The 14,818-nt window shown below is 38.2% G+C and overlaps 1 protein-coding gene across 2 annotated transcripts in view; it reads right to left on the bottom strand.

Moving 5' to 3' along the window:
• Nucleotides 1-7,993, bottom strand: part of LOC140229344 (glutamate dehydrogenase, mitochondrial-like) — a 34,855-nt gene extending 26,862 nt beyond the window's left edge. For both annotated transcript variants that reach the window (XM_072309628.1, XM_072309627.1), the window contains exon 1: nt 7,741-7,993. In XM_072309628.1, the coding sequence (XP_072165729.1) occupies nt 7,741-7,873 (133 nt within the window). In that variant the 5' untranslated portion in view covers nt 7,874-7,993. The remainder of the gene's footprint in view (nt 1-7,740) is intronic.
• Nucleotides 7,994-14,818: the final 6,825 nt, after the last annotated feature.

Below are 14,818 nucleotides of genomic sequence, written 5' to 3'. Positions count from 1 at the left end.
ATTTATGTACTACATGATGTGAAATTATGGAAATCGTACGGAATGTCCCTTTAATGAAGCACAATCATATACAGTGGTCTCATTTGAAAAGCTATCACTTTTCTTCGTAGCTTTCAAAAAGAATGCAGAATTGTACTGCACAATAGCACTTCTTTTGTCATGCTACAGTTTACTCTCACCTTCCAAGGTTTCAATTCAACGTTCATTCTAAAAGGTTCCTCTTATTTGTACAGGGCACACTAATTTTGGCCCCTTGTAAATTTTGCTAAACCAATATTACAAGCCAACCTGGAACACTTGCCTACAATATACATAGCGACATTAGACTATTTCAGAGACATCTTTCTTTCTTTTTTTCTCAACGAGGTAGAAGGCTGAGGTACATGTATGATTGCTGAATGTCACACAGATGCATTTTTCTGTATTGTGATATTATTGCCACTGCAATAAGCAGTAAATGTGTTCCTCATTAGCACATAATGCATTCTCCACGCACTCACAAGAGCGCCTGCTTGCAAGTTATGGCACAGTGTGTGCCAAGAAGACCACACACACATACGCTGTACAATGTACATTTGCACATGTACAAGTACAATATACAATGTACATGTATACCGGTAATTACGAGATTGTGAAGCAAGTGTACCTGACTGGTGTAGGCCTTTTTTTAATCAGTATTGCAAGTAGATTTGTGTGCTGAGATAATTGATGCTGGGTTCCCCCCCCCCCCCCCCCATCCTTCACTAGGGCACAATCAGCAGTCATTCAGTTTTCATGATGGGTAATGCCTGGGAATGACTCTGTACTGCGATAGCGGATTTAGCGGATTCATGCAGCACGGTCTCACTTCCTACACATGGCAGTGTAATGGACAATCAATATAAGATTTATTAGACACGCAGATCTACAATTTACATCTGTGTCACTAATCATAGTGTTTATTTTTGGCCTCAGACAGAATTGAGCACAGAATCTTAGTGCCATGTACCATAATATAATAAAGGACTCGTAATGCTGATGCTCTGTAGGTAAAGTTTCAAGGTTAGCCAAGAATGGAACTTTAATGGAAGAGTTAGCAACAGGTATGAGAGCTCATTGTTAAACTCTGCACTTTGCATGCTACATGTACATGTACGTGTATAAACATGTCTGTACACATTTCACAACATTCTGGGTGAATTCTCAGGATAGTGGGCATTGTTGCAACTTTTTGGGCAAACTGCCATGCACATTATGTGCACCAGTCACGATACTTGAAAAATATCCAAAAACAACACTATGCATATATACGTAGCTACAGCGGACATGTGTTTTGAATTGAAAATGATTCAAAAAGTCTGGCTAACTTAACTTAAACAGTTAGGGCATCAATCTACAAACTTCAGACTCATGTGTGGTTGAAGTGTACACAATAGTAGCTGCTGTTTAAGTGCAAGCTATTACAATGTGTATACAAATGTGAGAAAATCAAACTGCAAATCCTGATTCCACCATTCTTTTCGACTGGTACAATGGGCCGAATGCATAAAACAAGCAATTGCTAGTAAGCAATTGCTTCAAGCAAAAGCACAAGCTCGTCTAGTAAAAGGTGTAGCTCAAGCAATTGCTTAAATACATATGCATAATCTTTTGCTTGTGCACATACCTTTTGCTTGCATTCAGCAAGCAATTGCTTAGGGTTCGAACAATAGCGTCACGCCTGTGCGAACACAAGAACAAAGGCGAGTGTGGCAGCATGCATTTGAAAGGGCATGTGTGTGCGGAAACATTTCCTGACATAGCAGAAGAGCTATGAAATGACACTCATAAATGCACACACAGACGCACACACACACAACTATGCACACACTCGTATTACTGGCTGATTCCCACCACTGCTTACAATAGCCCGCATCTGCCAGATCGCACGTGGAGAGACGTCTCCTTGCTCTCCACCGAAGTGAGACATCCTACCTGTTTTTCATCAAATTTTGCGTGCTAACCACTGGACATTCCCGTTGTTGAAATGAAAAATTTCTTACTCTACTTAAGAGTAATTTCTTGTAGATTTATACCACTCCTTCACAATTGTTGTCTTTCTTCCATGAATATGAAAATGATACTTAAAAGGGAACGTCCCAGATAAGCAAAAGCTCAAGCTCATTTTACAGAGCTTGGAAAATCGTAAGCAATTGCTAGCAAGAACTAGCAAAAGGTATGTTTTATGCATACGTTTTTAAGCAAATGCTTGGTCTCTGAGCAATTGCTTGCGGACAGCAAGCAATTGCTTGTACTTGCTAGCAAGAGCTTCTGCTCGCAAGCAATTGCTTGTTTTTATGCATACGGATTCGAGTAAAAGGCTAGCACAAGCAATTGCTAGCGTTTATGCATCCGGCCCAATGCTGGCATACCGGTACATTAAAGGGATCATATAGTTTTGGTTGAGACCTAATTTCAGGTTTCTAACATTTTTGGTGAGATAATGAGAAACTTCTCATGAAATATGAAAGAGCATGTAATTCCATGAGGAATTCAACGTTTATTTGACGAAAATTGGTTTTGAAATGGCTGAGGTATCCAGAACAGAGCGATTCTAATGAAGTGTGGGACCTCACATTGCGATCGCTTTGTTTTACTTTGTTTGTGGATATTTCAGTCATTCCAAACCCGATTTTCGTCAAATAAACTTTGAATTCCTCTTAAAATGGTATGCTCTGTACTATTTCGTAAGTGTTTTCTTGGTATCTCACAAAAAGTTAAAGCCCAATTCTCATCTCCACCAATACTGTACCACCCCTAGGTATCACAATCATGACCCTAATTGGCAGTCTCAGTGTCACACTTTCATTGGTTTCATCAAATGTCTGTAACTTACCAGGTACAAATAATTACATGCTCTATGCTGTAGGGTTCATCACATGGCCTACAAATGTACATATCAAATGATAAACGCATCTTGACACACTTGAGTAGAATGCATTTCGTTCATGAGACATACATGTAGGATTGGATCTAGAATGATATTGTGTCTGATGATTTTATCGGTAAACTCATTCATCGTGTTAATCAAGGAAGATAACACATCCCCCTCAGTTGTACACTGTACAGGGTAACCCCTGTGGTATCTTGTAATGTATGAATACTAAGACTAAATCAATTGTGGATTCCTGAAATATCAGATAATCCTTCAGTATGTGTACACACCGTCCTGGTGCAATAGCCCTACACAGTGCTATGTACATAATATTATCACCAGAGAGGTGGAAGAGAGATTAAAATATGCTTATAAGCAAGTTAGAAAATGACCCCCAAAAATGCAGCACTTGCATTATTCCTACAATCAGTAATTGATAATTGATCAGAAAGAAGCCATAGCTTTACTGACAGGGAAGAGTTTAAACAAAAAAAAAAAATGTGCAAAGACCAATGCCAGATATCAACTACACTGTATTTAAAACTAGCCCTCAAATGTAATACAAATTGCATGATTGAATATGTGTGTGTGTGTGTATTTTGTTTGTTTGTTTGTTTGTTTTTTTGAGGGGGAGCAACATTCAACACTGTAATTATTGCTAATAGTTTACAAGTCTGTGTTGGGTTCTTGTATGCTGACTTTAAAAGGAAATCAGTCCAACCTCTCCTATCCGGCCTCCTTTTATCCGGATCTCTGTATTATCCAGACGTGATCTCGCCATGATTTTGTTTTTCCAATCTAATAATTACGGGGAGAGGGAAGGTTCCAAACTCAGACAAAATTCCTGCACAAACTCACATGAATTACATACAGTTGTACATGTATTATTCCCAACATAATTAACATACATTTTGTACATTCACATCAAATTTTCATCCAAACAACAGACATTGAGACACTCGCTACCCCCAAATCACAGCAAGAACATTGACAGAAAATTTTTCAGTAAATCAGGGCACGGTGCAGGCAATCGTTCATTGAGCAATTTATCAGAAAATTCTGAAAGCAGACCAGCTGACAAGGATGTGACATGTTCACACAAAACTAATACATGCTCATACAGCTACTGTAGGTACCATTGGGTAGGTTGCTGCATGTTTAAACAGTGAGTCTCCTATATCCAGCCAAATCCCTTATCCGAATGAGCGCCGGTCCCGACATGTCCGGATAGGAGGGTCAGACTGTATTAGAATACCCAACATGTTACAACCTCACTGGCACTACTAAAACAATACTACGGTAGTTCATTGACAACGATATGAATCGATACACAAAGTTGATACTTGTGAGAAATGAGACAAAGTATTGCCACTACAGCATGGAAATTCTGCTGGTACATCAGAAATGGTGTATCAAAAAATTCCAGGAACTTTTGGCCCTGAATAGCAAGTACTCTCAACGCTGAGCACAAGATTAACAGTCCCTGCTCCTCTTTTTTCTTTAGTTCCCTCTTCCATACTATTTTTTTTTTTTAGGGGGAGGGGGGTTGAACTCTCAAAATTACTAGCCCTGAGTATTACTACAGTACTTCAAGTAGCTTGAATGGATAAAATTGAAAACAAAATATTTTAAAAAAATGTAGAGCAGGACAAGAAATGTACATGTACTGTACAAATGAAAGCTTCAAACTTTGTTGTAATGTACAGTTGTACCTCACATCACATAAGCTTTGATGGTCATTTTGTAAATTCCTGTACATGTACAAACCTATTAATCAGTCAAATAGATGAATGTTTGCTTATCATTAATCTGTCTTTATTGTTTCATTAGGATGAAATAAACCATGCAATAGCATAGATGTAGGCCTACAGAAATATATGACAACTTAACACAGAAACTTCAGTACTGTAACTGTTGTGGTATCTCATATAACAATCAACGTTGGCTCTGACAGCATTACTTGTTTACAATTACATTGTACAGTGCAGTACTCAAAGAAAGTATAGTTGTGCTTTACTAATGTAAAGAAGTTGAAACTTTATATCTTCAGGACTTCAGTACTCATATTTCAGCAGACTTGCATGCTTGCAAATGATGCTAAGTTGTATGCTCCATGTACACAGTAGGCTACCTACATTTAACCATATGATATCCTGGTTCGCTCCAAAAATAGACGCTTATCTCGCAATTCTGGGCTTGAAAGTCAAGATTATCTTAATGAAATGCAGGTTTTTATCATATTATGAGAGATAATTATGCACACTGAAAATCTAGGTGAATGTGGCATGTACTGTATTTTATTCATTTCCCAGACAATACAGAGTTGTTAGAACACCTAAGGGACATTACTTATTGTAGCTGCCCCTGCCTCATATGCAAAAAGAAGAGGAAGAGTGGAAATATCTCATCCCGAGAGAAGAAAATGTTAGTTACATTGTATGTGTCTTTCATCGATCATCCACTTTAGATGTACACCTGTCCCAATTATAGTGAATAGACTTGACAGCAGGTAAAATCTTCTACCCGACCCTCAGCAACCGTGATGTCTAAACAGCTCTAGTAGTCTACACTGACAGCAAGCACAAGAAGAAGAAGAAGAAAAAAAAAAAATACACACCTTAACTTCACAGACAGCATGCTTACATGTATAAACATATAGGTGACATTAAAAGCTTTGACGTTTCCACATTATATGAACACTCATTGTACTCATGGTAGAGTATCACCACCAGAGGATGCCAGATCCAGATGAGCAATGAAGTTACATAATTTGGGCTTGAAAATTAAAACTAACGCGTTACTTCTTTTTCTCATCAAGGCCCGAATTCATGAAGGTGGTACAATTGAAACCATGGTTTCAATTGTACCACCATTGTGAAATCGGGCCTTAAAGTCTATCCTGCCATTTCAGAAGAGTATCAGCACCTGCACCAAGGTTTGACCAAGCGCAAAAGCAAAAGCACAGGTTTCTACACGTAGCACTAGCAGGCGTTCAAATTTTGGACGGCATTATGGCCGGTCGAATTATGGGCTGCTTGCATTACAGTCCTACTTGACACAGTGAAGCAAACACAGCAACCGTGTTATGGTGAGGAGTGACAGCAGAGCCAGAGGTACAAATGTAATTTACACTGTATATCAGTCATATTGGAACACTGTAGTTGATTATTTAGTCTAGAAGTACTTTAAAGTATCAACATTCATCATAGGCGCCTATCTGTCACCATGGTCACAGAGCCGAGACAAGTAACTGTGATGTGAATTGCGTTTATTGTACACATATGTCATGGAAGAAGCATTTATATGATCCAACATATATCAATAAAGATGCATCTGAATCTTCAAGAGTTAAGATTAATCAAATATTTCCGTTTGGATGTTAAACCAAACTGACTCCCGATCCCGGAAACGGCAACGGTGCTCATCTGCTAGATTTTTTTTTTTACTCTGTACTGAAGCCTGTAAACTAAACTAGGATGATCAAGGAGATACTGATCGAGCTGACTTCAAGTGAAAGTAGAGTATGAACACTTGATGAATGTGTGCTGGGTATCGTCCTACATGTACAGTAGATTTGAAGCCGACATATTAGCATGCATGCAGCACCTAGACAGAAAGATCCGTCTGTCCGGAGGACTCTTTTGTATTTTGCCATTAACGCCATCCTCCGTAGACAGACGGAAGGTTATAGTACCCATTGCTGTGTGGATGTTCTTAACCACTGTCTCTATGGAAAATTGGGTGAGGTACCTCACCCTTCTCGATTGCGTCTAATTCACGGCCCTAGGTCGGCAAATTTAAGCTTGAATAGTTAAATCAACTATTCAAGAATAGACTACACTCACCAGATTAATGAATAATTCAATATTTCTGTAGAATTTTCAACGCAAAACACACATCAACCAGCCCGTCGCGTCATCACGTTCAAACTGCAGAAACATACAGTATGAATCTATTAGCCAATCACATGCGAGGTAGTTTCTACGTTTTTTTTTTTACTAAAAAAAGTACCTCGCATGTGATTGGTTTACAGATTCAAAATGGCGACCTACAGCTAGCGAACGGCAATGTTGCGATATGGATAAAATTTCTGCATTAAAACCGCGTTACTGTGAGTATTTCGATTGCAAAATGTGAGAAATTAACCCCAAATATTGCTGCATAATGTGTCATGTCATGTCAAACTTGATTGAATGTAAAATAGCTGTCTGAAAATTGGTTTATCGTAACGTTTGATCTGTGCGCGTTGCTCCACACAGGAGCTGCTAGCTGGGATCATTAACTTCGGTCTGTATACAGAGGGGATCCGTGAAGCCAGACGCAGTCTCCACGGAACATTCCCCGACAGACAGATACAGACCGATCTTTCGGTCAATGCAGCACCATGCTCTCTCTCTTAGTCTTAGCTGATCCTTCCACTATTTTGGAGATTCCTGGAGTCCAGATAAATTTATGCAAATCCAGCAAGATAAGATAATGGTATTAAACTTAAGTAGAACGGCAAGTATGGATTTTATGAAGAAAGAAGAGGGATAGAAGAAACAGGCTATTTTGGATTAATTTACAGATGGCAGGCAAGGTTGAAAGGTTAATAAGGTAGCACGAGAAAATTGCAGTGGGTATCAGTGTCATACAAGTCCAGACAGTTCGGGTGATCCACAAGACATTCCTTGACTCTGCATATGAACTCTTGACGGAGATGAGCAAGACTGGGACAAGATCCAGTCAAGATCCATGCGTTCATCAACCACCACTAACAACACGTGTATTAACGCTACAACTCTCTACGGAGCACGAGCAAATGCCGGAACTCGACCACCATGTCACATCTCATTCACTTCACGTACCTTCGCCGTTGGCTGTGCAGTATGCATGACGATGCGTTGCCCCAACTGCCTGTTGGCTTGCTCGTAAAAATGACTGCGTTCCAGCTCCTCTGGAACACTCCCTGTAAATTCCTGATGCAATATTTCGTAGCATAGTTGTTGCCAACACGTCTGGTAATACTCTCAGTGATAAATTAAGACACACATGGACTATTTCAAGCTAAGGACACCGTTACTTGTTAGCACAGAAAATACCGGCAGTAGAGCAGTGCAGCAGTGTTACAGCGCAGCGCAATGGCGTCACAGAGAGGTCACTTCGTGATTTGTATGCAAATAAGGGCATGTCGGGGGTGTGTCATGAGCGTCCAATGACCGTGCACTCACGGGCAAGCCAACTGTGACGTAGTAAATAGGCACCACAATGTGATAGGCACAACGGTTACTAGTATTGTAACACGGAAGTACATTGTACATCGTAAAGTCGGTGGGGGTTCACGACCATACGCTAGGGTCAATGCACTATTTATTCGATTCTTGCTTTTCACTTTACTTCTTGGAAGGATCGCTGTTCAACATAAACAAAAAAGTATTACTATCAATGGAGGACTGCATACATCATACAGTATCATTACTATCAAAGAGTTACTGTTGCCTTTATCGCACATGATTCTTCTGGAATCTCACTCATATATATCTAGATCAAGTGGAAAGTCAGATTTGGCAGTTATGACTCATTTCCAGATCCACGGGTGATTCATTTCATTATTTCTCACTGGTGTTGTTGAACCTGTTCATCACAGTTTGTGTTTGATCCTGTTGTATCCCTTTTCATCCATATTATGTAACAGTAGGGCGAGATCAACCTTTTTTGTTGTTGTTTCACTCTTCTACCACATTTTGCACAAATCTCTTTATAGCACTTTCCAATTTTAATAGTGATACAAAATGCAATTACATGTAGAAAACTGTTTTTCAAACGAGTTCTGAAAATATGTACAAGTTGCACAGTATCTTCTTGTGCCTACAGAACCAAAATTACTCATTGAATGTATCTCACTAAACAACTTTGATGAATCAAAGTTCTCTCAAGGATGAATACTTCTTTCGAGGATCGCTGGATCTGTGGTGCCTTTTTGTTCATTGTGTTGTCTTCCTGTCACGTTAGTCTTGTCTCACTTTATCTCTTAGTTTCCTTTTATTAGTTTCATTGTTGTTCCAGTCTCATTTCATGTTCATTCACATGTATCTATGTATGTGTGTCCGTTTGTTACTCTGTTTTCTTAGTGGGCTTCCAGACCTTTTTTTTTCAGCCCTCTTTTTCTTTCCTTTGTGCATCAACTTATTTTTTCTATCAACATTCTGTACTTGATGGGCCCAAATTCTACAAGCTTTGTCTTTTTAGTGGGTCCCTCCATTTTTCAAAGTTTGAGTAATGTTATTTCAATTTTATCACTTAAATTTTCATGACAATGTATGATTACTACAAGGTTCCACAATTATCTTACACTCTTCTCAGTTTACTTTGATTTGCTTTATGAAGCCTTACTCTATGTTTCCAAAGAAAGTGAAATGTCTATGTTCTTTTTGAAAAATGAAATAAAATTTGAATTGAAAATTGAAAAATTGAATCACTAAAATCCATATCATTTATGTGTTAGTGCATGTGTGAGTGTGTGTGTGTGTTTAAATTTTGCAAAGAAGATGATAGATATATATATCTCATTTTGATGTTCATTTTCCTCTCAAAGTAAGCAGTTCCCCCGAGGTTGTTTTTCACTTTAACTCAGTCCCATCCCCTTCAATAAAAAGTTATGTTTTATTTTCTAAGACAAAAACTGTAGTCTTGACAGGACTGAGTTTCTCATGCCATCAAACTACACAATTCACTCATAAATAAAAGAAGCATTCAAGCCACACAATTTTTTTTTCTTATATGCATGTATTGTCTTATGCATGTTGTTGCATCACAAGCTCCAGTGGCCTCTACAATTCTGCAATAAAATGCTGAATTGACTGCATAATATCCATAATGAAAACATACATATCCAGACAGCAAATGTGCATATCTGAGCAAAATTCAAGTACATTCCTCCTATACACATTTATCCTATATTCTATAGATGATTATCATCACAATTATGACTGCTTCCATCCAGCACATTCTTTCACATATTCCATCGCTTATATAAACACCCAACTTCCAGAGCATTGAGTTCTTTTGAAAAATCACAAGAAACAGTTGCTCGATTATAACAACATATTTCACCCATCAATTTACGAAAAATATATCACATGACATCCTCTACTAAAAATATAGACTTACACATTCACACTCAGGACATATCTAAAATAAAAGAAAGAGTAATAAAAGCAAAAACATATGAAACTGGAAATTTCAATTTCAAATTTCAATATAACATGGATGTTATTAAATTTTCTTGAAGACACAGCATAACAAAAATCCAATTTTAGCTCAGACACATGCACAGCTTGGAGAAGTACTGTGTGGTCATGATGTAACAATAATTGAACATTATGAAACAATAAGACATTTAATACCTCCGCCAAGGGAGGAGGTTATGTTTTCGTTACCGTTGGTTTGTTTGTTAGTTTGTTAGTTAGTTTGTTTGTCCGTGTGCAAAATGACTCAAAAAGTTTTGCACAGATTTGGATGAAACTTGCAGGAAAGGTTGAGAACGACACAAGGAACAGATGATTAAATTTTGGTATGATCCGGGAATTTTTATGGATTTTATGAAGGATTTTCAATATTTTGCCAGGTAGGGTCAATGAACTTGAGAGTTCAAGCTGCGCATTTTTGAGGTTTTCATGCATGCACTAAAGTGCGTGCTCTAGTTTCTGCTTGGGCGAAACACGCCGCGCATCTGAGGGTTTATGACGTACCAAAGGCTTCTATATTGGGAAATCGGGCAATTTTTCAGTGGGTGGAAATCACTGATCTGAACAGCAAGATCATCGGTGGAAAGTACAGTGGACTCCCGTTATAACGAAGTCCTCGGGACCGGCAGTTTTCTTTCGTTATAACAAAATTTCGTTATAACCGAATGAATAAACAATAAAAATACATAGAGTTGATAATGTTGCGGCCCTAAACTTTATTTCGTTGTAACCGGAATTTCGTTATAACCGTGTTCGTTATAACGGGAGTGCACTGTAGCTGCTTGTCGGAGGTCTGCGCTCTCAGAGCGCTTTTCTAGTTTCTGGTATGCAACTCATGCCTTCAAACCTGATCATTTAGCCTCCGGCTGGTAAGAGCAAGGAGTAGTCAATGTTCACATAAACCTTTGCCTCAGAGAATAATGTGTTGCACACCCTGTGTATACTGTATCTATCATATTACAACTATCTGTTCATCTACTGTAAAAGTGGAAAGTTTTCGCAGAGTGGACATTCTTGTGCATTTCGTAAAACCAGAAACTAGTGCAAAAATAAAAGCACACAAATATTTTTGCTTCCCAACATGTTCCAGTAATTATTGTTCAATTCCATGGAATCAAAACAATGCAAAATTCATCTCACCCAGTCAAGCGCAAAAAAACAAATTACTCACATGAAAATAACCACTTTTATAGTGCCCTGCAGTAGTCATCCTGCTCTCATGAATGACAAGCTTAAATGCAGAGTGACAGCAAGAGAGGATGCTGTTTTCACCTTTGCACATCATAATCCATATTCACAATGGTATTATACCAAACATGAAATCTTTTGAAATGTTCCACACAATAACAGGGACAAAGAGAAAAACAGACAGAGTGGCATCGTCATTTCTTGCACCAACATGTTACTGTATATCCCTTTGTATCATTTTCTTAGAAGCCTGACTGGTATGTTACGGAGTGATGTATCTTTTCCAAGTAGTAGCAAGTCTATTGCTTCTCAACAATTGTTTCCTTGTCAGGTTTCACAATTCTGCATTCGCTTTGTTAAGAGAGAGAAAGAAATGCTCTGGTTCAAGAGAACTATTAATCATGGGTGAATAAAAAACGTCTAACACATAATAGGCATCAATCATGACTCCTGGCACATTTATCAAAGGCGATTGTACAAAGCCTTAACATATATTTGAATACCAATCTAGGTTGGATCTGCATCGCAGACTTGAGTTGAATATAAAAACATTTTATGTAAAGGCCAACCCTAGCTTCATAGTGAACATTGGTACAAGGAAAATTTTCCAGAATGGACTTTAAAACATGCATGTATATGGCACAACATACTCAAATTTCAAACACTGACAAGATTTTGTTAGTACAGGACTGCACCAATTAAACTGTCATAATGTCCCTCACTTACTTTTTCTTTATAATGAGATTAAAAGAACAGGCAAAAAATGCTTGACTTCCCATTACACCCTTCCAGAATACAAATCCAGGCGCAAAACTTGTACATATTACATGTACAAAAATACCAAAAATATGGGCTGCACATAGCAACTCGACACACACATAACAGAGAGGTAACACTAACAGTACATTGAATGTAAGTTTCGCATCTGTAGCATGCAGTATAGAGAGTACTGTAGCTAGAAACGAGGGGGGGGGGGTAAAATTTACTACAGACAACAACACAACCAGAGAAGGTCTGGGGAAGGTCTAATGTGTGATGTCTCTCCCTTCACTCGCATACTTCTGTGTCTGAGATCGATCGATAAAGAATGATGATCGAAGTAAAACTGCTGCGACCACATTATTAATCTTACATACAGAGAACTATGACCCCATTCAAGCCTTCACTTATTTCTCTACTGAGCACACTTAAGTTCTTCAACTCCTCATCATTATCAACTCAACAAGCGCCAGTGATTACCATGGATCTTACATGTGAGTTTATACTCACTACAATTACTGTGTATTCTAACTGTAGTGCTGTAACACAATTACAGTCTCCAGCATGTTTGGCCGATACATGCATGCTTTCTAACCAGACTTCACTTTAAGTACAACATTTAGTAGAATAAGATGTTTTAATAATACACCGGAGCACAGCAACATTCATCAAGGTATGCTATTTTCTCCTCTCTTTTTTTTTCTTCTTTTTTTTTTTTTTGTCACTAAAAATATCCATACTTCCCATAGGGAGTTGGACACTTACAGCTTAAATACAAGCAGAGAAGGAAATTCATTATTTCATATTTATTTACAAACAGTTTCTTTGGCACAAGTTTATATGTTATCTGTGCATAAGGTTTTACTCAATCATCATCACAGTAACCCTACACGAAGATGGGTAGTACTTGGGTACTGTACATTCAATATCCACCAGTTTTTCTGTACATTGTTCGATAAATAATTCATATTATGTACACAGCACTTACTACCTTCCACTAAACTTTATACACAGTATACACAGATTGCACTCTTTTATGCAAGATACATCCTTTCTGAGATGTACTGACAGGGATGAGATTGTGTCTCCTGAGGGTTAAACACAGATTTCACGAAGGGTATCATCCTCTGCTTATAGTCATGTATTTCTACTTTTATTTTTTCTCCCCCAGACAAGAACATATGATTTGGTAAACTTTTGCCTCACCTTTCATTATACATGTGTATTCACGTTTCTTTTTCTTTTGTAAATGATAAAACAGTTTCTATGCTGACTCCTGGCAAAGAGTGAAAAACAGCTCAAGAGGTTGGTTATGCAGGTGATATGAACATATCCTTGATCATTACAATTAGGTACTTTCTGAACGGCTGTCTACATTCATCTTATCCAGCAAATCACGGATATAAATTGGTATTCTCTTTATATCAGTGCACTCAATCTCTGTGTGCATCCTATAATTCATCCTAGTTCCAGTGTATCTTCTTTATTGCTTGGTGCTGTCAGCAACCTAATTACCTCTGCCAAGAGGGTTATGTTTCAGTTAGCATTGGTTTGTTTGTTTGTCTGTCTGTTGCACAATAACTTAAAAAGTTATGAACGGATTTGAATGAAATTTTCAAGAAAAGTTGATAATGACATACTGAACAGATGATTAATTTTTGGTAGTGATCTGATCACCAACTAGGTCAAAAATATTTTTTGAACTTTTTGAAGGATTCTTTTCTTCATTGGCAGGGTTCGTCATTGCTTTTGCGACCCTTTAGAGTCATTGCACTGTTGGCCAGAATGTGCGGCCGAGGCAGTGATGGCTGGTCAAGAGTGAGGGTAAATTTTGATGGTCAAAGAATCTAGCTAGAAAATACTCTGAGAGCACAGACCTGCACCAAGCAGCTAATTTCCATTCATACACACATGATGAAAATTATCCAATTTCCCAACGTAGAAGCCTTTAGTTTATGTCATCAGCTCCCAGCTTCGTGTCAACTCCCCCAAGCAGAGCATGTGCTTATGAGCGTGTATGCAAACCTCAAATATGTGCGGCTTAAACTCCCAAGCTCATTGACCCTATCTGCCAAAAGATAAAAAATCCTTCAAAAAAAACATAAAAATTCCCGGATCACTAACCAAAATTCAATTATCTGTTCCCTGCGTAATTATCAACTATTCCTACAAATTTAATCCAAATCCTTCCCCAACTTCTTCAGTTATTTTGCACACAGACAAACAAACAAACGCTGATGAAAACATAACTTTCTTCCTTGGGGGAGGTCAAAAATGCACATGATATGAATGCAGGATGATAAAATAGGGTGGAGTTCAAAGTGTGAGTGGAAATGAGCTGCTTGGTGGAGGTCTGCATACTCCAAGTGCTTTCTCTGTTATGAATAGTGATTGTGCACTGTTTCTACAGACTGATTGTACACTGTAAAAAGTTTGAGTTTTTGTAACAGAGAAAACAGCAAAATTTCCATAAAATGAACCAGAGGGTAAAAGGATGGGGAAGAACTGGTAATACTGTCTATAAATGCATATTAAAGTGACCCATCCATATACGTCAACAAGATAAGGTAACTTTGCCCATTTACTAATGGCATTGTCAAAACCCAGCATCAATTTAATATATGACCAAAACTGACAAGGAGCACTGAGTAAAGACATCTGAACTCAGATGGATCCACAAATGTTACGGTATCTTTCCTTCTAGCGACGTACAGTCTTGTTTCTTGCAATTTCAATGGCTTGCCAGGTTCAG

Source organism: Diadema setosum, chromosome 5 (genome assembly GCF_964275005.1).
Source record: "Diadema setosum chromosome 5, eeDiaSeto1, whole genome shotgun sequence".
NCBI lineage: Eukaryota > Metazoa > Echinodermata > Echinoidea > Diadematoida > Diadematidae > Diadema > Diadema setosum.
This window is presented reverse-complemented; position numbering and strand designations above follow the sequence as displayed.